This window comes from Heterodontus francisci, chromosome 13, assembly GCF_036365525.1.
Source record: "Heterodontus francisci isolate sHetFra1 chromosome 13, sHetFra1.hap1, whole genome shotgun sequence".
NCBI lineage: Eukaryota > Metazoa > Chordata > Chondrichthyes > Heterodontiformes > Heterodontidae > Heterodontus > Heterodontus francisci.
This window is the reverse complement of record NC_090383.1, coordinates 6,947,175-6,974,508: the sequence shown is the minus strand read 5'-3', so window position 1 is coordinate 6,974,508 and position 27,334 is coordinate 6,947,175. Positions and strand designations below refer to the sequence as shown.

At 42.9% G+C, this 27,334-nt stretch overlaps 1 protein-coding gene across 2 annotated transcripts in view; it reads left to right on the top strand.

The window, feature by feature from the left end:
• macrod2 (mono-ADP ribosylhydrolase 2) overlaps positions 1–27,334 on the top strand; it is a 916,639-nt gene that overhangs the window by 287,501 nt on the left and 601,804 nt on the right. For both annotated transcript variants that reach the window (XM_068044311.1, XM_068044310.1), the window contains one exon: positions 10,054–10,170. In XM_068044311.1, the coding sequence (XP_067900412.1) occupies positions 10,054–10,170 (117 nt within the window). The remainder of the gene's footprint in view (positions 1–10,053; positions 10,171–27,334) is intronic.

The window sequence follows — 27,334 nt, the reverse complement described above, 5'->3', positions numbered from 1 at the left end:
GGAGGTTACAACTAGCAGGAAAGATTGAACATGCTGGGGCTCTTTTCTCTGGAAAGAAGACTGGGGGGATAACCTGATAGAAGTCTTCAAGATTATGAAAGGATTGATGGGGATGCCAGCCAAGAGCAACATCTCAATTCATTCCATCTTTGCTGCCTCCGGAGAATACTTGGCATCAGGTGGCAGGACCGTATCTCCAACACAGAAGTCCTCGAGGCGGCCACCATCCCCAGCTTGTACACACTACTGAGTCAGTGGCGCTTGAGATGGCTTGGCCATGTGAGCCGCATGGAAGATGGCAGGATCCCCAAAGACACATTGTACAGCGAGTTCGCCACTTGTATCAGACCCACTGGCCGTCCACGTCTCCGCTTTAAAGACGTCTGCAAACGCGACATGAAGTCCTGTGACATTGATCACAAGTTGTGGGAGTCAGTTGCCAGCGTTCGCCAGAGCTGGCGGGCAGCCATAAAGACAGGGCTAAAATGTGGCAAGTCGAAGAGACTTAGTAGTTGGCAGGAAAAAAGACAGAGGCGCAAGGGGAGAGCCAACTGTGCAACAGCCCCGACAAACAAATTTCTCTGCAGCACCTGTGGAAGAGTCTGTCACTCTAGAATTGGCCTTTATAGCCACTCCAGGCGCTGCTTCACAAACCACTGACCACCTCCAGGCGCATATCCATTGTCTCTCGAGATAAGGAGGCCCAAAAGAAAAAAAAAGAAAGATGGGGATAAATGTAGAGAAGATGTTTGCAGCAACAAGTGAGACCAGAAAAAGGGCCCATAAATATAAGATAGTAGCTAATAAATCCAGTAGGGAATTCAGGAGAAACTTCTTGACAGAGAGTGGTGAGAATGTGGAACTTGCCACCACAAAGAGTAGTTGAGGAGAATTGCATAGATGCATTCAAGAGGAAGCTAGATAAGCACATGAGGGAGACAGGAATGGAAGGGTATGTTGATGGGGTAGATGAAAAAGGGTAGGTGGAGGCTTGTGTGGGACATGGAAGAATTTCTTGCAACTACTTTGTAATACTTTATGATATTAAGACTCGGAAGAGATAAGATTTCCTCCAGCGAAATGTTGGCAAATCCAAAAATATCCCCTTCAGTTCATGCAAAAGTCTATGATTCCACAATTAACTCCATTTACCTCCCGCTGAAACCTCTGGCTAAGGCCAATGGCATGGAAGGACCCTTGGCCTACTGCCAGCCCCTACTCACCTTCCTCTTCTACATCAATCCATTCCCAGGACTACTTTCTTTCATCTTTGCACAATCGACTCCTCTCTTCCCCTTCTGTTGCCAAAACCCTAATCTATACATTTAAGAAAGAAACAACTTGCATTTCCATCACGCCTTCCATGACCTCAGGGCATCCCAAAGCACTGTACAGCCTATCAAGTACTGTTTGAAGTGTAGTCCCAATTGTAATGCAGGGAAATGCAGCTGTCAGTTTGTGCACAGCAAGCTTCCACCAGCAACAGTGAGATAATGACCGAAGAATCAACTTTAAGATTCTCATGCGTACTGTTACAACCAGGTGAGGAAGCGGTCTCAGGCTCCCCTTTCACCCCTTCTCTGGTTTGACTGCAACCGGGTTTATTCTTTTAACGCAGTGATTCAGCTTACCACCTCAGTGAGCACTTGCTCATTGTTCCTCGAATATAATTACAAATAAACCGATCAGGCAGGTGTTCTTGTGTTTAAATAAGAAAATGTAATTTATTAACCTTATCACTCTAAACCGATTAAAATTCGCGACACTTCCACGCTCACATTCATACAAGAGGCACACACATACAAATAGTTAGAGGGAAAAAATAGAGTTGGGATGTTGAAGTAAAATCTGTAATAAATGGATTTCAAATACTGAGTCTCAATGTCATTAGTTGAAGTTAAAGTCCTTGCTGGGCCAAACACAATTTGGACTTGCTTCTCTGGTTCTGGAAGACTGAATAGAGACTTTTTCCCGTCCTTTTGGTTGATGCCTTTGAGAGTCTGTAGATTTGAGGTTTAACTGTAGCCCAGGCTCCTCTGGGACTTTGCTGGTGAGGGAGAGAGAGAGATGTTCCTTCTTGGAGTTCAGTTACGGTCTTCTGAGGCACAATTCACATACCTGCCTGTGTAACACTGAGTTTATCAAGTGACCACCTCTTTGTTTGAAAATAGAAGTTTCGGGAAGGTTTTTTTGAAATTCCAAGTTCTTCAGACATACTTGGATGTCGGGGTGGGGGGGGGGGGGTGGTGGTGCGGGGTGGAATATGGAAATATAGCTCTTTCCAAGTCAAAGTGCGTTGATGGTATTTGACGACCACTATTGACGAAACCCATTCTAGGTAATTGAATCAGAGACCACCCCTATTGTTCCAGCTAGACTGGGTAATTACCTCTGTCTCCCAGCCAACCTTTGGCTTCTCATATGCAGATTGTGCGTGGCCATCTTTAGTTGTTCTGTTCTGCTTTTTAAAAGTTATTTGTAATGTCCAGTAAAAAGTCTCAGGCAATGTTCCATACAACAAAGTTAATATTTTCTATTTGGCAAGCAGGATTTCCGTCACAATACCTTCAAATCCCTCCGTGTTCATGTCCTTTTCTCCATCTGTGATCTTCTTCAACCATATGTCACTGTGTGCACCATCCTGTCCTCCAACACTACTTAGCTGTCCTCTTCTCCCTCTATTCCACCATCAGTGACCGCAATGCAACCATACCCCCGCCCGATATTCTTCCTGTCTCTCCCACTTGGTGTTCTCTATAAAGTACTCTGCAGTGTTTCTGTAAGTGGCCAATACTAAATGTAACTTCTTTGGAATGCTTGAAAATCGACCGTGATTATTAGCATGTTGTGATATTGATTATGTGGCAAATATGCAAACTTTGACTTAAATTTGTAATTGCTTACACTGTATTTTGATTTGAAACAGCTATAAATTCTGAAAAAAAGCACATTAATTTCCCCATATTCATGCCATCACTAAGGCTGCCAATTCCCATCTTCGTAACATCGCCGTACTTTGCCCCGTCTTAGCTCATCTCCTGCTGACAGCCTCGTACATGCCTTTGTTACCTCTAGACCTGACTATTTCAAGGTAGTGCTGGCTGGTCGCCCACATTCTACTCTCTGTAAACTTGAAGTCATCCAACACTCTGCGGCCTGTGTCTTAACTCGCACCAAGTCCCATTCCCCTATCACCCTGTGCTCGCTGACCTACATTGGCTCCCGGTCAAACAACAATTGATTGTAAAATTCTCATCCTTGTTTTCAAATCTCTCCATGCATTCACCCCTCCCTATCTCTCTAATCTCCTCCAGCCCCACAACCCTCAGATATCTGGTTCCGAAGAAGGGTCACTGACCCGAAACGTTAACTCTGCTTCTCTTTCCACAGATGCTGCCAGACCTGCTGAGTGAATCCAGCATTTCTTGTTTTTGCCTCAGATATCTGTGCTCCTCTAATTCTAGCCTCTTAGTATCCCTGATTTTATTCGCTCCATCATTGGTGGCTGAGTCTTCAGTTGCCTCGGCTCCTGACACCTCTGCCTCTCTACCTTGCTTCCCTCATTTAAGACATTCCTTAGAACCTACCTCTTTCACCAAACTTTTAGTCATCTGATCTAATATCTCCTTATGTGGCTTGGTGTCATAGTTCATTTTATAATGCTCCTGTAAAGCACCTTTGGATGTTTTATTACATTAAAAGCACTATATAAATATAAGTTGTTAATTTAAAACTGTAGTTTAAACAGATCATAGAGATTTGCTTTAAACTCCTTTTTTAAATAATATTAGATCTGCCGGTTAGCACAAGTATCTCATAATGCATGATAGCAAGTAATTATGGAGTTTATTTAACTTATGTTCTGACACTGCCTACCCGTGGGATCATTTTGTTGCCTTTCAGCACCTGTTCTGTCTTAATTGATGGCAGAGTTAGTAAGTGTTGAGTTGCTTTTCTGCACAGATACCTTGCAGCTCACCTGTACAGATCCAGTATCAATCACTGATGTGGTACCATTCGGACGGCTGGGATGGGGTGAGAGGAACAGGGGATAATTGTAGCACCTAGTGTCAGAACAGTTGCCCCGCCGCCCCCACCCCCACCCAAATCTCACAGCAATGTTGTGTTGGGTTAAGACTGCGGTTTTAATTCGTGCTGCTTTCTGGGTTCAGAAACTGCTTCACCACATCAGTGTGGCGAAGTGAATTTTTTTTGAGCTTTTCCAGTTGCCACCAGATGTGTATTTACAGATTTTCTGGCAAATGTTGAAGTCACAGCACAAGAAACTCTGTGGAGTAAGAACAAGAAATGCTGGAACCACTCAGCAGGTCTGGCAGCATCTGTGGAAAGAGAAGCAGAGTTAACGTTTCGGGTCAGTGACCCTTCTTCGGAACTGGAACTTCGAAACTCTGAGGAGTTATACTCCCGATGAATAATGCAGGAGACATGAAAGACATTTTCATTTAGACTGAAGAGTAAGAACATAGACCGTAACCATTTAATGTGCCAGTTGCCCTCCGCTTCGCTTGTACTTTGCTACTTTGACAAAAGCGAGGTAACGTTTGCAGTGTCACAACACACTCGACACAGGTGTCGCATTTTTCAACAAAATGAGACGATCACACACTGAATTTTTACAGCAGTATTCTCCTTCTAACACCTTTTAAACTTCTTCATCAAAACCAGATTCACACGTCAAAACTGGTAACCTGAATAGAAGATTCTGAAATTAGGTTGTTCACAAACTCAGCCCAATATGGCTGTCTGGTGTCTTGGTCACATTGCTGCCCCTTCAGCACACCGTGTGACAGAGTAGGATGCCAGTTTTGGTTCATCATTCCCAACCCAGCCAATACTCGATTGTGGTTGTGCTGTTTTGCAAATGAGGGAAACATGGTTTCTGCCTCCACCATATTTCCCTGGAATCTTTCTATTGGACTTGTTTAGTGTCCAAGGGGGATGTTCTTGGTACAATGTATTATACAAGTAATATTATTGGGGTGGGGTGAAGCAGCCTTTCACATCAAATTCATTTCCGAAGTAAAAACACGCTTTTATTCATGGCGTTGGAATTTGCTGAAAATATAACCGGGTCTGAACACCGCAAGCAGTTATGAATGCACACACCAGCCAGCAACTTGTGGCAAGGAGAAGATACTGTGTGAATTGTGAATCATGGCAAGTTGCACACTGTTCTGCTGTTATTCAGGCAAAAACAGCATCTCACCCTTGACTTCCCTGAGAGTTTCAGGAAATTGTTGCATTTGCACATTAATTACTCATTAAATTCGCCACATAAGGTTAAGTCTAATAATTAATAGCAAAAATACCCTTTTGACACGATGTGATAATTGTTAGTAATTGCCCATCAATCTCTCTGGGCCCAGGCAGTGAACAGTTTAAACTGTGGAGTCCCATTCCTTCAGGTAGTGAATTGTTGCTGGAGATTTTGAAAATGTCACATTTTCAATTTAAATTTTTTTCTTTCTTTTCACTTCTGTCTTTCTTTCCCTCTCTCAATCTAATCTTTCTTTCCCTCTCCTTGGGAGAATTTTATGCTGTTCCCCTGCGGCGGCTTTGGAGGCGGGGAGAGCATATAATCGGGCATGGTGATGGGGGAGGGGGACCCCGCTGCCTTCCTGCTTCCACACAAATTAAATCCACGGCTTTCCTGCCCTGCCGCCAACTGAGGCCCTTAAGTGGGTGATTAATACCCAATTAAGGGCCTCATCCCACCACAGGTATTCGCCCAGCAGTGGGCGGCCCTGACGCCACACGGGGAGCACGCCAAGTAAACCCATGCGGGTTGCTTGCTGGCTTTGGGGTGGGGGGCAGTGTGGGTTTAGTGGGGGGGGCTGTGGGATCCATCGCTAAAAGGCACTTATTGCCTGATCAAGGGACCCGGCATTGGGAAGGGGAGGGCCCACTGAGAGCAACGCACATGCTGCTGTCACCCACCCTCCACACCCCCCTCCCATGTGAGCCCCCAACCCCACGGAACCGCTCCCACCGTGACTCACCTGTGGCCTGGGTCCAGCGCTTGTGGTGAGGCCTCCTTGGTGGCCTTGCTTAGTGAAACAGCTGCCGGCCTCTGATTGGCTGGCAGCTCTCAGCAGGCGGGACTTCCGCCGCCTGAGTCCTTAAGCCTGCCGCTGTCCACTTAAGTGCCTAATTCCTTCCCCAGAGGAGGCAGTGCGGGGCTCTTGCTGGAGCTTTAGTCGGTGACTGTGACCCCTCTTTCTCTACCCGATTTGACATTGAATTCACCCACTCTAATCACCCTCCTCTATTTATTTCTCAATCCTTCAGTCTCACTTATTAAGACGACATGCTGCTGTTCGCCAAGGCCCCAGAAGCCCTATTGCTCACGCTGCAACATTATTAGTTCATGCTTCCAGCAACGTAGGGGGAAAAAACAATTTTGAGCCGAAAGGGGGGAGAAAAATGTCGAACTAACTGGGCATGCTGTGAGATGCCTTGTTCCAGCAAATTCTGGCCCATGGTTTTGTTCATGTTAAAATATTACCCAATGACATAAAATAGTCTAAGGAGTACTTTACAGCAAGGCTTTTTATTTTTATGTTTAGAAGGACAGTCTATTTATAGACTATATCCCTCCATAAAACCATCAGAGTTTTATTGACATAAGCATGCAATAAACCAAGATATAGTCAGAGATAAACAAAGTGAGGTGTACTCGCATCATTCTACCTTGGTGGTAAAAGAATAAAGATTCTTAAGATTCTGATGCAGCTGTATTTGAATACCTGCTTGTATTTATATAATCGAATGCAGGAACTAGAAATTTGTGTGTTAGTTTGCTAAATAAACAATGCCCAATCTTCATCCAAATAATACAGTGCCTACAGTTTGATTTGTGATCTTATTCCATCTTAGTGTTAGGATGCCTTTGGTGATGACCTCTTTCTTGCACTTAGTTTTACTGCCTTATTCATGATTGTGTTCATTATGAAATTCTACCTGAGACTGTTTAACATAATTAAAAGATACCACAGCAACTTGTATTTATATAGTACCATTTAACATAGTGAAACGTCCCAAGGTGCTTCACAGGAGTGTTGAGATAGGATAGCAACATGTTTTTAAACTCTTAATTGTGCACCAACTTCCTTCTACCATTACAACTGCTGAACGCAGAAAAGAAATTAAGGTTTTTTTTTGGAAAAAGGTACTGCGGAGGTTCCCCTTTTTAATGGGAATGCTGCTGGGCAGATCTTTGTTATGCAATTGCTGTTCCATGTAGGTGGATCAAGGAGAATAATGTTTGTAATTTTCTTCCAGTTTTCATTATCTGTCTAATCTAGACTGACGTTTCAAAGAAGACAAAATATGCCATCCATTAAGTTTCAGCAGCTCCCAAGTGAATGCTTACATCCTTAAAATTGGTTGTGCATGAATAATTTGGTTTATATATACGTATATCAAAATCTTGCATTTACTAAATGTTCCCTCCTCCTCAATTTTTGTTTAGAAGAATCAGTAATGCAGTTAAGAGTGAAGTGGCATATCAGTGGCATCCTGTGGAAGTCAGTCATACTGTGCAATGTGAAGCAGTTTTGCATGGATGTAAATTGGGTAGCATATTGGCCTGGATTTTGCGTGCAGCGGCAAAGTGACTGCGCTCCCTGCAAACTCCAAAGAAAGCTGCCCAAAAAGATTGAGTGATCTCTGTGTCGTGTATTTTCCCTTTCTCGACGGCAGTTTGAGTCTGACGTCAAGTAAAGGGGATCACCAGGCACGCAACAGCAGTGATGTCATCAAGCAGGGCAAGCAGCCAATCACATTGAAGTATTCTCACAGGCAGCAAACCAGGAGGTTAAAGCCACTGAATCCCTTCACTTTTAATGTTAAACTTTACAGAGCATGAAATAAATGATGAGAGTGCTTCAATGTGATTGACTGCTTACTCTCCTTGATGACATCACTGTTGCTAGGTGCCTGGAGATCCTTTGACTTGGCACAAGATTCAAACTGATGTCGCTGATCACAAAATTCAGGCAATGTGCTATGCTTCGTAGAATCATAGACTGACACTGCACAAAAGGTGGCCAAAAATGCATGTGCCGGCTCATGGAATGAGCTATTCAATTAGCCCCACTCTCCTGCACTTTCCCCTACAAGTATGTATCCAGTTCCCATTTGAAAATTACTGTTGAATCTGCTTCTACTACCCTTTCAAACAGTGCATTCCAGATCACAGCAACTCAGTGTTTTATAAAAAAAAAAGCTCTTGTCACCTCTAGTTCGTTTGCCAATTTTGTGCCAATATCCTAATGTTGTGATTAACTGTTAGTTGTAAGGTAAGCTATTGAAAGTGAAAGTTACTTTTGGCTTCGTGTTCAAGCATATCCCAGTTATTTCATTATTTCTTTCAACAATCCATCCTGTTTTTGCAATGATCCCACTCTAAAAACTGATTACTCCTCAATCGTTTGAGTGAAACCACAAAGTAGAGTTTGCTGCGATGATTTTGGTGAAGATGTTTTTTACGAACGTATGAATTAGCAGCAGATGTAGGCCATTTGGCCCCTCGAGCCTGCTCTGCCATTCAATAAGATCATGGCTGATCTGTTTGTGTCTCGGGTTCCACACTCCCAACTACCCCCGATAACCTGAGATTCTTGTTAGGCAAGGGAATCAATCTACTTCTGCCTTAAAAATATTCAATGACCCCACTTCCACCACCAACTGAGGCAGAGAGTTCCAAAGTCGCACAACGCTCTGCGAAAAAGACTTTTCTTCATCTCTGTCCTAAAAGGGTGACCCCTGATTTTAAAAAAGTACCCCCTAGTTCTGGACTCCCCCACAAGAGGAAACATCCTTTCCACATCCACCTTGTCAAGATCGTTCAGGATCTTATATCTTTCAATCAAGTCTCCCCTCACTCTTCTGAACTGCAATGAAGACAAGCCCAGTCTGTCCAACCTTTCCTCATAAGACAACCCACTCATTCTAGGTATCAATCTACTAAACCTCCTCTGAACTGCCTCCAAGGCACATCCTTCCTTAAATAAGGAGACCAAAACTGCACAGAGTATTCGAGATGTGGTCTCACCAATGCCCTGTGTAACGGAAGCATAACATCCTTACTTTTGTTTTCAATTCCTCTCGTAATAAAGGATAGCATTCCATTAGTCGTCTTTATTACCTGCTGTCCCTGTATACTAACTTTTCGTGACTCATGCACTAGAACACCTAGATCTCTCTGCACCTCAGAGTTCTGCAGTCGATTTCCATTAAAGTAATACTCTGCTTTTTTTATTCTTCCTGCCAAAGTGACCAACTTCACATTTTCCCGCATTATACTCCATCTGCCAGATTTTTACCCACTCACTCAACCTATCCATATTCCTTATGTCCTCTTCACAACGTACTTTCCTACCTATCTTTGTGTCATCTGTAAATTTAGCTATCATGCCATCGCTTCCCTCATCTAAGTCATCGATATAAATTGTAGAAAGTTGAGGCCCCAGCACAGACCCCTGTGGGACTCTACTCATCACATTCTGTCAATCAGAGAAGGACCCATTTATGCATACTCTCTGTTTTCTGCCAGCCAGCTAATCTTCTATCCATGCTAATATGTTACCCACTACACCATTGGGTTTCTTCAAACTCAACAGAAGGTTTTTTTTTATTCTATAGGTGCAGGTTTATTTGGTTTCAGTCACTCCTATGCGTCACCTGATGAAAATTGCTTTGCCGTTGGTGACGTGCCTTCGGCCACCTGGGCCTAAGTTCTGGAATTGTCTCTATAAACCTCTCCACCTCTTCACCCCTCTCCTCCTTTAAGACGTTCCTTAAAACCTACCTGCCAAGCTTTTGGTCACCACTTCTAATATCTCCATGTTCGGTGTCAAATTTTGTTTGATAATCACTCCTGTGAAGCACCTTGGGACGTTTACTGAGTTAAAGACACTGTCTAAATGCAATTTGCTGTTTTTTGTCTACTTCATTACTTGTAATATAAATGACTGAGATAAACAATGCAGTGTTTAATTTTTGATTGCCTCCATTCTGTTTTGCTTTTAGTTGATGGCTGTATCCACAGAGCTGCAGGTCCTAAATTATTGTCAGCGTGCCGCCAACTAAATGGATGTAATACTGGAGAGGCCAAAATTACACCAGGCTATGACCTTCCTGCAAAACGTGAGTACTTCCATTTTGTCTCGAGCAACCAAGTGAAGTATTGATGAATGCACCTACATTTTAGCATTTGAGCTGTCTGCGGAGATGGTTATGGTGAGAAGCCGCTGCCCTCTTTGGTCTGCAGATGGTGGATATTCACAATGATGTTATTGTATGTGCACTTGGCGTGTGCACACAGGGCTGGCTAATTATCTTGAGTGCATCGGTTACTCTTCAGCAACTCGCAAGTTTCAACTTTTAGTAAAAGCTGACATAGCGGACAGCAGTGTGATTGTACTTCTGTAGCTGAAGGAAAGGAAATACAATAATGACATTTATTTTAGTGTTGAGCCTCCTCCTTGCAATTAATTCTGTTTTCATAGGAAGCTGTTTAAAATGTAAAGGATTTTGTGCAATGAACCAGACTTTGGTTTTGTTGTTTTGGTGTTGGAATTAAATGCATGAGCTTCCATCTTGCTTTGTGATGACCAGAGTCTCTTTCATGTACCGATATCTTAATGCTGTAATTAACAGTGACACGTGTTAGAGGTAAAGTAAGCTCTGGAAGTTAAAAATAAATTTTGGTTCAGTATCTGACCTGAGGCATATGGCAATTACATAATTATGTTTCAAAAAATCCTTACAATTTCTGACTACTACTTGCTCCTTGGAATGAAACTGTAGAGTATGCTGTATATGATATTGGTAAAGGTGTCTTTGCATTGTGTCTGTTTTCAAACTCATAGGGCGTTTGTTTAAGTCTGTTGGTGCAGATTTGTTTGTTTTCAGCTTCTCTTGGAATTGCCTACTTTTAATATAATATAAATGATTGAGATACATAATGAGTTGCTATGATATTTGATTTGAGTAGTATGTGACGGTGTTTGGCCACCCACATGAACCATTTGTATGCATTCTTTCAGCGCTGGAACATATCCTTGATGGGAACAAACTTGATTGATCTGAAGCTGAATTCATCTGTACTGCACTTGGTTCATTGAAAAAAGTGTCTTTGGCTTACAAATTGGAATTGTTATCCTCACCTCTGACTATCCTAGACTACAGTGATGTAGATGTAAGAACTGGAAAATTGATTTCAGTTGTATAGAGTGCAGATGTTCATGCCTTATTGTTGTGAAAGGATAACCTCCTCCAGCCCTGCAAGAGATCTCTGCACACCTCTAATTCTGGTCTCTTGCGCATCCCCCAGTTTTAATTGCTGCACCATTGGTGGTCGTGCCTTCATTACCTGGGCCCTAAACTCTGGAATTCCTTCTCGAAATCTCTCCGCCTCTCTACCTCATTTTTTTTCCCTTTAAGAAGCTCATTAAATCCTATCGCTTCGACCACCTGTCTTAATATCCCCTTCTGTGGCTCAGCGTCAATTACACAAGAAATACGAGCTTGTGTAGGCCATATAGCCCCTACAGCCTGCTTTGCCATTCAGTAAGATCATGGTTGATCTGGTCTTGGCCTCCACTTTCTTGTCTGTTTCCCAAAATCCTTTATTCCCTTATATTTCAAGAATCCATCCATCTCAGCCTTGAAAATATTCACTGACTCACTCCACAGCTCTCTGGGGTAGAGAATTCTGAAGTTGTATGACCCTCTGAGAGGAGAAATTCCTACTCATCTCCATCTTAAATGGGTGACCCCCTTATTTTTAAACTGTGACCCCTAGTTCTACAATCTCTATAAGGGGCGACATTCTGTCGGCATCTACCCTGTCAAGCCCCCTCAGAATCTTACATGTTTCAATAAGATTACCTCTTATTCTTCTAAACGCCAATGAGTACAGGCCCAACCTGCTCAACCTTGCCTCGTAAGACAACCCCTTCATCCCAGGAATCAGGCACATGAACCTTCTTTGACCTGCCTCCAATGCAAATATATCCCTCCTTAATTGAGGAGACCAAAACTATGCAATGCTCTTGGTGTGATCTCACCAACGCCCTGCACAGTTGTGATTTTGATAAATTTTAATTGATAACTCTCTTGCGAACCACCTTGGGATGTTTTGCTGTGTGATAGGTGCTGTATGGCTGTTAAACTTGGGTGACTTACAGCTACCAGGAAAAGAAGCTCACTAATTTCCATCTTTGCTGTCTGCGGTGCATAATGGGCATATCCTGGCAGGACAAAATCATAAATGCGGCAGTCCTCTGAAAGGCAGAGCTCCCAAGTGCGTTGGCACTAATCAAACGGAGGCGGGTGGCCTCAGTGGATTGGACATGTCCGCAGGATGGAAGATGGCCGCACGCCCAAGGACCTTATGTATGGTGAGGTAGCCGGGGCCAGACGACCAGTGGGGCACCCAAAGCTCCACTTCAAGGATGCTTGCAAGCGTGACGTGAAGGCCCTGAATGTCGACTGGGAGTCACTAGCTGGCGAAAGAGGGAAATGGCAAGATATCCTGTGGACTGGTGTGCACTAGCATGATGACCAGTTGCTACAGCAGCTTGGCAACCGGTGCCAAAGTCAAAAAGAACAACTCACAGCATCACTTGGCAGCTTCACGTGCCACACTTGTAGCAGAACATGCCTCTCAAGGATTGGCCTTCACAGACATCTGCAAAGGTGCACAAAGAGAAGACACTCCACCTAAATGGATTGTTTGCTGCGAGTCCATCATCTTTTGTAGATTTTTTAAAATTCCTTCATGCAATGCGGGCATCGCTGGCAAGGCCAGCATTTGTTGCCCATCCCTAACTGCCCTTGTTCAGCAATTTTAGAGGACAGTTAAAAGTCAGCCATCATTGCTATGTGTCTGGAGTCACATGTAGGCCAGACCAGGTAAGGACAGCAGATTTCCTTCCCTGAATGACATTAGTGAACCATGATAGTTTCACGGCACCATTACTGAGACTAGCTTTCAATTCCAAATTTTTATTCATCAACTGCATTTATTAATTAATTGATTAATTAAATTCCATCAGCTACCATGGTGGGATTTGAACCCGTGTCCCCAGGGCCTTAGCCTGGGCCTCTGAATTACTAGTTTCGTGACATTACCACTATGCCACCGTCTCGCCTGATGGGAAGATGCCAACAGGTGCTATGTAAATACAAGTTGTTTTTGTTTTTAATTAGATTGATCATCATAATTAGAATATCCACTAACAATTTACAGTCCAGTTAAATAAGTGATTATCATTCTAGCCAGAATTAGGCTGATAAAATTTAAGCTCCAGAAAGAAGTGAGGGTATTTTTTTTCAAAGATCAACAAAAATAAGGCGGCATAAAATCCTCAGCCCTTCCGTCATACTCCCACCATAACTTGGGCATGAGCCCGCTGGATAGAAGTTGGGTCAGGAACCAGATACTTCAGGTCCTGGCCCAAAGTGAGAGTTCTTGATTGGCGTTATGCTTGGTAGAGCATCTGTTAGTCCCAAACAAGGCTGTCGGTCTTCGATGGGGTAGGACTGGGGACTCCCTAATTGGGAACTTGCTGCTTTCCTAGCCCTCAGTGGAATCTGGTGGAACGTTGGTGGTGTATTCCAATCATCCAAAGGCCAGAGTGGCCCCACAAGGGACCCATGAAGTAAAAGCAGGCAAGTCCTTTCCTGAGGTGAGGATGTGAAGGAGAGATTCAGCAACCTGAATCCAGCTACCTGTGGTGGACTTTTCTAGTGTCTCCAACTTGACAGGTGCCCTAGATATAGCTGTGGTTGTGCAGGCACCCATCATTGACACATGAAACAGTGAACCCTGTGAACCTTGGAGCTGGAATTCTGGGCAGTTGTATCTTGACAGTTGCAGACATTTGGGGGGCTAGGCTCCTTAAATTCTGCAGCAGCGCGACAGATCATTTTAATGCATCCTTTTTTTGTGCAGCGAGGCTTATTCCAGCGCATCATATTTTGCATATTATTTGGATTTCTTACCAGTGATATTTTAGCTTCTCTATCAGCTGCAGGTCTCCCCATCTATACTCAAATTGGAGGGGAAGGTCCGAACTGTGATGCATCTTTTTCTGAAGGGGTTTACCTGCATTGTGCAAATAGATGGACTTGATAGAATGTGAAAGATGTCACTTTGAACGAGCAGGAATAACTTTAACAGCTCTCAACTGCTTGTGTGGTCTTGATTGTCCTTTGCACCTCTCCTGCATGTTAGCTGGAATGCTGAACCAACCAAATAATTCAACCACGTTCACCTCAAAATACCGCAAATTTTCACCTGCTTGTTTAGCAGTTTTGACATTAATGTATCTTAAACTGGCCCCAATCAAAAACTAAAATTGCTACGTTCTCTTAAATAAATCATCAGACTTTAGAATGTTAACAAAAAGCTGGGAATACACAGCAAATCAAGCGGTGTTTGTGCAGAAATGGAAATCAATCAGTCGATGTTTTGAGTCTTAAGTCAATTCCTCACAATTGGCAGTCCTGTAGATCTGGAATGTCTACTGACTGATTTGTTTCTCTATGCATCATAGAATTATCAATGCTTGCAGGACAGAAGGAGGCTATTCGCTCCATCGTGCCTATGCTGGTTCTTTGAATGAGTGGTCATGCTTAGTCTCACCTCCCCTTTTTGTCCGTAATGCTGTAAGTTCCACATCCTTGAGTAGCTGTCCAACTCCCTTTTAATTAATTATTTATGGAATCCGCTTCCACCACCTTTTCAGGTTGAGTGTTCCAGATCCCACCAACTCTGAGTGAAAGAAAATTTTCCTCATCTCCCCTCTGGATCTTTTGCCAATGATTTTGAATCTATGATCTCTCACTCACCAGAGGGAATAGTTTTTGTCTCTCTACTCTGCCAAAACCTCTCAGCATCTTGAAAACCTCTATTGGGTCACCTCTTAACCTTCACTGTTTTAAGCCGAAGATTTGAACTTTTCCAACCGCTCTTCATAACTGAAGTCCCTCATCCCTGGTAATATCCTGGTAAACCTTCTCTGTAGATCTTTCCTAAAGTGTGGTGCCCAGAATCGTCTACAGTACTTCAGTTGAGCACTTGATTATTTCTCTCAGTATTTTCCTTTAAGAATAATTTATGTGCTCGTGGGTCTTGGAGATAATATACACAGTATGGAATGTAAAGGAGGAACAGCTCCCAGTGTATTCTTCGAAGGCACAGTTTCTTCACATCTCTCACAAGTTTAACTAGCAGCTGACCTTTGATGTCTTTTGCTCCTCATCCTCCTTGATCTATTGGCATTAGATCATGGCACCAGCTGTGGCTCAGTGGGTAGCACTCTTGCCTTTGAGTCAGAAGGTTGTGGGTTCAGGTCTCACTCCAGGACTAGAGCGCAAAAATTTCTGAATGAGGGCTGCACCATCGGAGGTGCAGTCCTTTAGATGATATGTTAACCCGAGGCCCAGTCTGCTGTCTCAGGTGGATGTAAAAAAGATCCCATAGCACTATTTTGAAGAAGAGCAGGGGCTTTCTCCCCAGTGGCCTGGACAATATTTATCTCTAATTAACATCACAAAAGCAGATTATCTGGTCATTATCATAGTGCTGTTTCTGGGATCTTGCTGTGCACAGATTGCTGCATTACAACAGTGACTGTACTTCAAAAGTACTTGATTGACTGTAAAGCGCTTTGAGATGCCCTGTGGTCATGAGAGGCGTTACATAAATGAGTGTCTCTCTTTTATCTATCTATTTTTCTTACTTTCCAACTATTAGGCCTTGCCACCACTCCTGACCGTAGATGAAACATCCACATATTGCCCGTCGCTAAAGCAGCCTTCATGTACCTTGATTTCTTCTTTTAGGCCAATTGCTTCCCTTCCCTTCCCTTGAACAACCTCAATCCACCCAAGATTGAGTGGGTCCTATAAAGTTTTTAATTGATTTTTCTTTCTCTGTTTCACTTGACGCAATAACTCTTTTGTCTCCTATTCGAGTGACTGTTTATATAATTACTTCCTTCTGTTATAATGGGTCGAGTTTCTGCAGCTCGATGTGTGGGGGCTGGGAGGAATTGGACCTCAGTAAAGCATCCACCCAAAACCTTCATGTTGTTTTAGGTAGATTAATAGCATCAGCGTGTGCAAATCAGGCCAAGTAATTGTGAAAAGTGTACAAATACACTGGTGATGGGGGAAGTGCATTTACATTTCACTTGCCAGGTTATCTGTTCTCATGATGTAATGTCTTAATCACCATGGATAATGGAGGTTAATGAGGACTTTTGTTTGTTTGAATGAGTGGAAGTACGGTTGACTTGCATGCAGTATCAGTTATGGGAGAGAAATTAGATGTTTATTTTGGTTTTCAGGTACTATTATTGCTGACAGCCAGTAAACGTGCTTTCCCTTTCTAGTGGTGATGCCGATTTGTGCCTTTTGTTAGAAAATGAATTTGTTTTTTTAAGGATATTGGGGTATATTTCCCCCAACCCCTAAATACTTGAAGGGACAAACATTTCAGTGCTATAGGGAAAGAGGAGGGGAGTTGGGTCAAATTGGATAGCTCTACCAAAGGGCCGGCACAAGCACGATGGGCTGAGCAGCCTCCTTCAGTGCTGTATGATATGATTCTAACCCCACCACCACCACAACCACTGAACTGCATTGATAATCTTGACAGGAGGCACGGTCAATCGTGAGAGGCCAGTTTTGGTTATTATAGGGCTGATAGACGGGGTGCCAGCACCTGGGGCAGCTGTGCTCTTCCGCGATGTTGGGAGACCAAGGCTGGTCTCCGATATGTTGACAGGAGGGAGTGGGACCTGGTGTGGCTGCAGCCCAGATTGTTCTTGTGGATCCTGCAAGAGAACACTTGCTCTTCTCAGTCCCACGCAAATAAACTCGAACTTGCTTGCTGGGTTCTTCATTGGCTGAACCACCAGCGGATACTAGATGGTGAGCTTGAAGCAATCTGAGTTCTGTGCTCGTCAGAGGAGCTCAATTTGTATTCTGAAGGAGGTCACCACATGACTCGGGTGGGTGCTCTGTCCATCCAGCAGTAGGCCCTGGGAAAGATGGGGGCAGTGACACAGTCAGCAGGAATGGAGCAGTGGGTCATTCCCCATGATTTTCAAGGGACTACCCTTTTTCTGCCGGGGAGAGGCCACAAAATCACTCCCACTAGTTCCTCTTGGTCTTGCTTCATGGCTTACTGCCGACAAGGGTGGTGGAAGCGGAGACGATTAATGATTTCAAATGGAAATTGGATGGGCACTTAAGGGAAGTAAATTTGCAGGGCGACAAGAACAGAGCAGGAGAATGGGACTGACTGGATTGCTGCGCAGAGAGTCGGCACGGACTCGATGAGCCGAATGGCCTCCTCCTGTACTGTTATGTCTCCATGGCTTGAGCTGTCAGCTGTGGCTGAGTGTGTAGCACTCTCTCTCCTCTGAGTCAAGAGTTGTGGGTTCAAGTCCCACTCCAGAGACCTGAGCACAAAATCCAGGCTGACACTCCAGTGTCACGCCCCGAGGGAGTGCTGCACTGTTGGAGGTGCCATCTTTCGAATGAGACGTTAAACCGAGGCCCTGTTTGCCTTCTCAGGTGGAGATCTATGGCATGATTTTGAACAAGAGCGGGGAGTTTTCCCTGGTGTCCTGGCCAATATTTATAACTCAAACATCACAAAAAAAACCAGATAATCTGACCAGTATCACATTGCTGTTTGCGGCACTTTGCTGTACACAAATGGCTGCAGTGTTTCCTACGTTGCAACAGAGTGACTGCACTCAAATACTTGATTGGTTGTAAAGTGATTTAGAATGTCCTGAGATGGTGAAAGATCCTATAGAAATGTCCTTTTTTTCTTGCTTCAAATTGGTGTACAAGTATTGAAAGCCTGATGTTTTCAAATGGGGTTTTCATACAAAGACAAGCTTCCTTATTTGAAGAAAATCTGAATGAACAGGATTATTTGTTTCAATATTTGTTTCAATGTGTTTATAAATCCTAAGTACAGTGTTTTATTTCTGAAAGCAGTGATGATATGCCAAGGAGCATTCAGTAGATTGTTTACTATGTGGCAGTGGCCTCCAAAGGTTGAGTGGTTGCTTGCTGCTTGGACTTTAGCTTCATTATATGTCAAAACGGACCAAGGTCAGTTGACAAGATGGACCACTCTTGCTATTGTGTAAGTTAAACATGACATCTCTGTGTATTCTTGGCATGGGTGACGTGTCTTGTGGAGACCAGAGACCATTTACCTTTGGTAGTTTGATAAACTAGTTGCTTGAAACAATATCCAAGCAATATTTCTGTTCAGAAAGGTGAAATCCTTTTCTTAAAAAAAAAGTGTGATTTAAGCTGGTTGTTTTTCTAGCCTCAGCGATGATAGAGTGATGTGAATTAACTTAGGTAAAATTGACTTTTTCATTGGTGTTATATGAAAGTATTTTATGGCAGAAATGTGAATTGTTTTCTGGGAACTATAAATTGAATCCCACGGTTGTGATCTTGTGATGGTAACAAAATAATTATTGGATTTTATTGAATTTTTTTCTCATTACACTTCAACACAAGTTTCTGCTGTGGTTTAATTGGAGTTTCTTAAACTTGTCATGCAGGCCCCCACCTGCCAAGAATGAGGCACATCGGTTTTGTCATATGAACATTGATTTTTAACTGTTGTTGGAGCGAGGAAATGACTTGTTAAACATATCAACCGTGGCTGGAAAAAAACATTTACGTACTAACAGACTTCGAAGGTGTAGAAGCGCATTCCAGGGCCTGCTAAGGAGGATACAATCCACAAGGGCCAGGACTGGTTAGACCAGCTGGTCGCATGACTGTCTGACTGTTCCAGGGTTTTTTTTGAACTAGTCACAGAGAGTTTGGACTGAGAAAGACTGTTTGCTCCTGGACTGAGAAGCTCTCTCCTGTCTGCTCCCATCTCTTTTTCACAAGCCTCTGAATCCACTGAAGACACATGAACCCCAAGAGAGAAAAGTCTCCTACAGCGAACAAGGCTTAAGAAGAATACTGGGCCCAATGAAAAGCAAGATCTACGTACAATCAAGGACTCTACAGTGAGCTCGAGGAACCATAACAAAAACTCTTCAGATATTGCCTCAAGCTTATCCACTTTATTTTTCTTCTCTTTTCTGTCTCTATTTGCATGTGTGTATCGTGTATGCATGCTAACATAGGCACGTCGTGTATCCGTAGGCGTCAACTGAATTAGAGTTTATGTTTAATAAATTTCAGCGTTTCTTCTTTAAACCTAAGAAAACCAGTTTGTGCTGGTTTCTTTGCTTTATAATTGGAAAGCGGTGAACAAGGATTCACCAAGGGGGAGCTAAAAACACAGTGTGTTTAAAATTAAACCCTGTTACAATAAGACCAGGTGAAGTCTGAGAGGGACCCCTAGACACTTTTCTCATCTGGTCGTAACAAACTTGAGAACTTTTTCAGTTGACTTCCATGTGTGGTTATTTTTTCAGAAATTGTATTATTGGCCGGGTTTTTACCAGCCCTTTGGAGGTGGAAAGGCTGCTAAAATTGCATTGGAAAGCGTCTGGAGGGAAGCCCGACATCTTCCTGTCGCCACGGGATATTTTGAGAGGCGAGAAGGGCAGCAGCTCGGTTGCCTGCTGACTGGAGGTGGGCAGCCAATTAAGGAAATTAACTGCCCTATTAACGGTTGTTTTGTGTCCCCGCTGACATTTTACCGGTGACAGAATGGCCCCTTCTTCACGTGGGGAGAATGCCAGGTACATAGAGGTAGCCGCCCAACGGCTCCCTGGGGTGGGTTTGGAAGGGCCTTCCTTCCCGGGGTCTTCATGTACCACGGAGGGCCCCCACGTCTGATGCCACCACTGGAGAGTTCACCCCTCTGATCGCTGGGGCCTGCCCTGGCACATTAAAAACAACTCTCTCCCACCCTTCAAGGGCACCTCCCTGCAGCCTCTATCCGTGGCACTGCCGAGCTGCCGGCCCTCAGATTGGACCAACAGCTCGGAAAGGCAGGTCGCTGTCCTTAATGGGGTGCCACTCCCAGTAGCGGCCTCTTCATTGGTTAATAGAGAGACATTTTAAGTTACATAGGACTGTTTGGCACAGTTGTTCATTTGTGTAATTTAAAAAATGTACACCACTAAAATTTGACCAGTATCGTTCCAGAGGATAAAAACTGGGAAACTATAGACTTCTGAGTAAGTGCCACCCTCATCATTGAATTTGAAATAAAATGCACGATATTTAGTCATAAAGCAAGATCCCTGGTTTAATATCCTTACTTTTCTTCTTTGGTGAACAAGGACGTTGCGCCTTATTTTGAAAGGAAAGAATTCTGCCTAATCCTGTTGGTGAATGTTTTTGTTCATTTATTGGAAGATATTTCGATCGATGGTCATGTGTAGTTGAAGAGCTACGGTGTGACTCATGAACAGGCACTTATTGTTTGCAAAGGTTTTCCAACTCACTGCAAATGGTTAGTGCAAGGTGACTTAAGTGTTGATCTGTACATAACGCTGCCCATTAATCAACAGCAGTTCATGGTTGAGAGTAATACAGGGATTGACATTAGGTTTACTTCCCACATTCATTATCACTGGGGTAATGATGTAATGCGCCTACCTGAGTGAAACTGTTTTCCACTGACTGCAGTTTTCCAAAATACATTCCATAAATCAGAAATCTGCTGGTTAATAATGTTTGCAAGGTGAAGAGCACATCTTGGTGTGAGAGCAAACAGCAGGCAAGTAAATTAGCATTCAGAATTGAGCAACAAGAGACTTTTCCATACACAATGGTGGTTTCAATTAAAAATAAAGTAACTACTTGGGTCTTGTATTATGAATCTTATTCAAATACCCTGCCTCCAGGTCTGGCAGATTTTCTAAATCATTGAGACTGTATATGTAACAAGCGTCTTTTAAATTCGCAATGTATGCAATATTTTCATCACAGCTTGGATTCCAAGTTGATTGTTTCATTTAAATACAAGCCACATACAGTTTGATAATAATGCAATTTACACACAAAATGTTTCTTGTTCTCCAAAACTCCCAGCCTATCATCTCAAGCCATTATGTTTTAAATTCCTGTTACATGAGAAAAGTACAATATTATTGGATGTTTAATTGAATATCACTTTTTGCACAGAAATGTCACACCTGTAGATGGGAGGAGGCTCCTGTGGAGCATAAACGACAGCATGGATCACTTGGGCTGATTGGCCTGTTTCTATGCTGTAAAATACAATATATGTACATTTTGTTTCCAACTTCTGTCAGTCAAACAAAAGTATTCGCATTACCCTCAAAATGTTGCACCAAAAAATCTCCCCAAACCTGCACCTGCATTCACAGCACAGGTGACTGATGTATTTTAAAGTTCTTCAGTACAAAGTGGATCAAACTGAATGTTTAACCAAGAAAACTGTCCTTGATTAATGTGATGTGTTCTCATTTTAGCTGGCAAACACAAACCAACACTTTTGAGAAGCCCTAAACATTAAGGGAATCTGATTTAAACAAGCTACTGATAATGACAAGACTTTGTTGATTTGGTTCAGTAGGAATCCTCTGATTTCTGGGTTCGGAGGTTACAGGTACAAACCCCACTCCAGGACTTGCGCATGTATTCAGAGAATAGTACAGCACAGAAGAAGGCCAGTTGGCCCATCAGGTCTGTGTCAGAATCTAGGTTGACACTTCGGTAGAGAAGGAGTTGCATTGTTGCAGATGGGAGCCTTCGGGTTAGATGTCAGACCTAGGTTCGATCTGCCTGTTCAGGTGGAAGTAAGGGATCCCATGACACTTGTGTAAAGATAAGCAGAAGAGCGCCTCTGGTACTTATCCCTTAAGCAGCACCACCAAATGAGATTAACTGGAACTCTTTCTCAGTTGCTTTTCGTTGGACATGGGTGTGCACAAATTGGCTGTTGCATTTCCCTACATGACAGTTTTGACTACAGTTCAACAGTAATTCATTGGCTGTCAAGCTCTTAGGGACTTCCTGAGGCTGTGAAAAACATTATGCAAGTGCAAGTTAGTTCCTTCTTCCTTGTCTTTTATGTTTTTTTTAATCAACAATGACCTAGTTTTTTCTGGCTTAGTTTGTAACTCTGGTTACAAACCCATTCCATGTCGTCCAGTGTGCTCCGTATAAAAATTGGCCTGCATTGCAGTAGGGCCTTAGTTCCAGCATTTCTAATTGTATATGTATGAGGATATAAGCCTTCAGTATTTCATTTTATGCAGATATGCAGTTGCACATACTATACTCTTCAATTCATATATTTCATACTCAAAGAGGTAAAATACTCCCGTGTGTTTGTGAGCGTGTGTCACTGAAAAGAAATGTGATTAGTACTGTTGTATTGGAAATTTAGCATGTGATATGAGGTCAGAGTGTTTGTGAAAGCTGAGCTAGAGGAAGGGTGTCTTATTGGCTTTGGTGGTTACATAGTAGAGATTTGGGAGAGCTTGCTGCATCCTTGAGGTGTCCAGAATAGACCTGCAGTGCTGACTTTGCAAATGAAATTCGCCTCGAATGCTTTGTGTCGTCCTGACTTATGAGAAATCGTCCCGAGTATCCTCACAGAGGGTTGCCGGTGTCAAAAGTAAGATGACTTGGAGGAGCACGAGCTTTTGAATATTTGTAGATCTTTCATATCAAAATTTAATTCCACCAAAATCGTTCTTAAGCCAAATGTCTGCCCAACATGGCTGCATAAGCTTTTGAAGTCAAGTGACCGCCGACTTCAAAATAAGGGAGAGTATGAGGGTGAAGATGTCAGGACTTGACACTACAGAGACTGTGTGCACTTGGTATTTGTCAAGAAAGAAAAGCCTATGAAGAATGAAACCCACGTGGTGAAATTAAGAATGCATAGAAATGGGTTTAGATTATTTCTAAATATTGCATTTTCTTTACTTGAGCAAATTTGCAGATGACACAAAACTGGGTGGGAGGGTGAGTTGTGAGGAGGATGCAGAGAGGCTTCAGGGTGATTTGGACAAGTTGAGTGAATGGGCTAATGCGTGGCAGATGCAGTATAATGTGGGTAAATGTAAAGTTATCCATTTTGATAGCAAAAACAGGAAGGCAGATTATTATCTGAATGGCTATAAACTGAGAGAGGGGAATATGCAGCGAGACCTGGATGTTCTCGCACACCAGTCACTGAAGGTAAGCATGCAGGTCCAACAGGCGGTAAAAAAGGCAAATAGTATGTTGGTCTTCATAGCGAGAGGATTTGAGTACAGGAGCAGGGATGTCTTGCTGCAATTATACAGGGCCTTGGTGAGGCCACACCTGGAATATTGATTACAGTTTTGGTCTCCTTATCTGAGGAAAGATGTTCTTGCTACAGAGGGAGTGCGGCGAAGATTTACCAGACTGATTCTGATTCTGGGATGGAGGGACTAACGTATGAGGAGAGATTGAGTCAGTTAGGATTATATTCGCTGGAGTTCAGAAGAGTGAGGGGGGCATCTCATAGAAACCTCTAAAATTCTAACAGGACTTGACAGGGTAGATGCAGGAAGGATGTTCCCGATGGTGGGGGAGTCCAGAACCAGGGGTCATAGTCTAAGGATACAGGGTAAACCTTTCAGGACTGAGATGAGAAATTTCTTCACCCAGAGAGTGGTGAGCCTGTGGAATTCGCTACCACAGAAAGCAGTTGAGGCCAAAACATTGTATGTTTTCAAGAAGGAGTTGGATGTAGCTCTTGTGTCTAAAGGGATCAAAGGGTATGGGGCGAAAGCCGGAACAGGTTACTAAGTTGGATGATCAGCCATGATCATAATGAATGGTGGAGCAGGCTTGAAGGGCCGAATGGCCTTCTCCTGCTCCTATTTTCTATGTTTCTAAGTAAACTGGTCTTGATAAATATTTCATGTTTAAACATCTATGTGCGACATTATCTTTGGCACACTGAAGTAAGCAGTACATTTTAAGTTAATATGAAGAAATTTTATGTTACAATTGAGAGCAAAATGTCAATATGCAACAGCATTTACTGATAAAATTTGCATTGCTTCTGTCTGGCTTTGTACATTCATTCTTAAGTTAAATATAATATATATAGCACAAAATAGCAAGTCCTGTTCCTGAGTATCACTGGTTGTCCTGTTCCTGCTACCAAATATCACTCGTGGCTTGGACCACTCTCAAGTGCCAGTAACTGGGTCATGTTGCCAAGTAGGTGCAGGGATGGCCCCAGACCACTCTAGAACCTAGAAGCATTCACAAACTCCCCAGCAAACTTAGAGCATCATGTGTTTAATACCTACTAGAGACTTGAGCACAGGATTGAGGCTAACACTGTGTTGAGGATGCCTACCCTCTCAGGTGAGCGTAAAGATCCCAAGACACTACTTGAATAAGAGCTCGGTAATTCTCCCCAGTTTCTGTGCCAATATTTACCCCTCAACCAACATCCGTAAATCAGATGACGGAGCCATTTATCTCATTACTTGTTTTCAAAACTCTCCATGGCCTCACCGCTCCCTATCTCTGTAATCTTCTCCAGCCCCACAATCCTTCAAGATCTATATGCTCCTCTAATTCTGGCTTCTTCAGCATCCCTGATTTTAATCGCTGCACCATTTGTGGCCATGCCTTCAGTTGCCTAGGCCCAGAGCTCTGTAATTTCCTCCCGAAAGCTCTCCGGCTCTCCATCTCACTTTCCTCCTTTACGATACTCCTTAAAACCTACCTCTTTGACCAAACTTTTGGTCATCTGATCTAATATCTCCTTATGTGGCTCGTTGTCATACTTTGTTTTATAATGCTCCTGTGAAGCACCTTGGGACATTTTATTATGTTAAAGGTGCTATATAAATATAAGTTGTTGTTATTGCTGTTTGTGGGAGCTTGCTGTGAACAAATTGGCTGCCACATTTCCCAACATTGCAACAGTGACTACACTTCAAGAGTTATTAATTGGCTGTGGAAGTGCCATTCTTTTCCTCCATCCTCCCTGGAATGTTAGACCCCTCTACATCTGGAAGCAACATCGTCTAACAGTGGGTTAAAAAAAAATCCCTGAATTTTGCAGCCTGAAATGATGGAAAACCTGAGAGTTCAAGATGGGACCATGTCTCACTGCAGTGCATAATAGGTGGAGTCAAAAAAGAGAAACCGTTGTCAATGGTTCAAGTGTTGACACCAGAGGGCACATATTTAAGGTGATTGGCAGATGAACCAGAGGTGACATGAGGAAAAGCTATTTTTACACAGAGTGGTTAGAATTTGGAATGTACTGCCAGAGGGGGTGATGGATACGGTTTCAATAGCAGCCTTCAAAAAGAAATTTTGAAGAAAAAATTGCAGCGATAAGGGGCTAGAGGAAGGGAGTGAGACTAACTGGATTGTTCTTTGACAGAACCAGCATAGCCTTGATGGGCTGAATGGCCTCCTCCTGTGCTGTACTATTCTATGACTCTAATACCACATTATAGCTTCTAGGCTGAATTGTTAATGCTACACTGATCAGTGCTAGCAATTTTTGTAACACATAAAGTTATATTGTATTCTTTTTTCCACACTGATGCTTCCTCGCTGTACACTGCAGCCTTTTGAAGCAGAAGTTATGACTGGTTTTGAGGAGAATATGTACGTGACACTGAAGGGCTGATAACCAAGATTGTTGTTCACCTGCACAACCACACATTATTTCAACAGATCTCAGTACTAAACATAAAGAAAAGGTCTTTAAATTGATTGGACAATGTGTCCTCATCAGTTACGTCAAATGCATCAACTAGCTTATAATAGACTTTTATACAAATATGAAAAAGCAGGTTAATATAAAAACCACCCGTTATGGCAACAGACACTTTATTCCTGTTCAAAAATATTGCACCAGCATGTTAAATGTTTTACCCCTCCCCACCCCGAAGGTTGGAAATGATCCTGAATAAATCATAAATGATGAAAGCTACAAGCATTGCACCTCTGAGTTATCTCTCTTTTTCATTGAGGCTTATCCATGTATGGCCTTAATTGCTGGTTTATTTCCCAGCAGCTCCACTGCTGTCTTCATTCTCAGCATTTCTTCATTACATTGGCACTTGCGAATGTAATGTTGCCATTTAGTGATCTGGCGTCAAATCGAACAAATGCATTCCTTTGTGGTTGTTTTGCATTGGCTTGTCAGTTTATGAGCACTTAGTTATGTGGAGTATTTTATCGTATGAGTGCTGATATAATTTGCTCATTACATGTATTTGGTTGAAAGCCATCATAAAAGTGTTTCTTTTTGTAAAAAGGCTTTTTGTCTCTTTAAATGTTTCAAGTCATTATTGTGCAGAGGCAACCTATTGACGTGGGTAAGCAATTGATTAGGAGTTAGGAGACGGAGGTAGGGATAATGGTATGTACTCTGATTGGCAGGATGTGACTTGTGGTATCCCCCAGGATTTGTACTGGGACCAGAGCATTTCACTTTTTTTCAATGATTTCAATAAAGGAATGGGGAGCCACATATTCAAGTTTTCTGACCACACGAAGTTAGGTGGCACAGTAACGTGTAGATGGGAGCTGAAAATTGCAGAAGAACATTAGTAGCTTAATTGAGTGGGCAAAACTGTGGCAGATGGAGTTTAATGTGGGGAAGCCTGAGGTCGTCCGTTTGGGACCTAGGAAAGATAGATTCGAGTATTTTCTAAATAGTGCGAAGCTTGGAACTGTGGAGGAGCAGAGAGTTTTAGTAGATCCGAGTACAGAAATTATGCAAAGCTGGTAGACGGCAATAAAAAATAATTTAAAAAGTGAATGGAATATTGGCTTTTATCTCAAGAGGGCTGGAATAAAGAGGTTTGGAAGTTAAGTTATAGCTTTAGAGAGCTCTGGTAAGACACAATTTTGTGCTCTCTGTTGAGTCTGGGCTTCACTCCTCAGGAAGCAGATATCGACCTTGGAGGGGGCGCAACGCGCATTCACCAGAATGATGCCAGGGCTAAAAGGGTTAAAATATGAGGACGAGTTGCATAAACTAGGCTCGTATTCCCTTGAATGTAGAAGATAATGGGTGATCTAATTGAGGTGTTTCAGATGATTTGATAGGTTAGATAGAGAGAAACTATTTTCTCTGGTGGACTGAGTCCAAAACAAGAGGGCATGACCTTAAAGTGAGACCTTGGCCATTCAGGGGTGATGTCAGGAAGCACTTCTCCACACAAAGGGTGATTGCACAGGTCCCACTGCAAGAGAACCTCCAAGATACATTCCACTGACCTTGGAACTCAGGATGCAAAGGCTTGACAGGCAGCCATGTTTCCCTCATAGTAATATGATTTTCACGTGT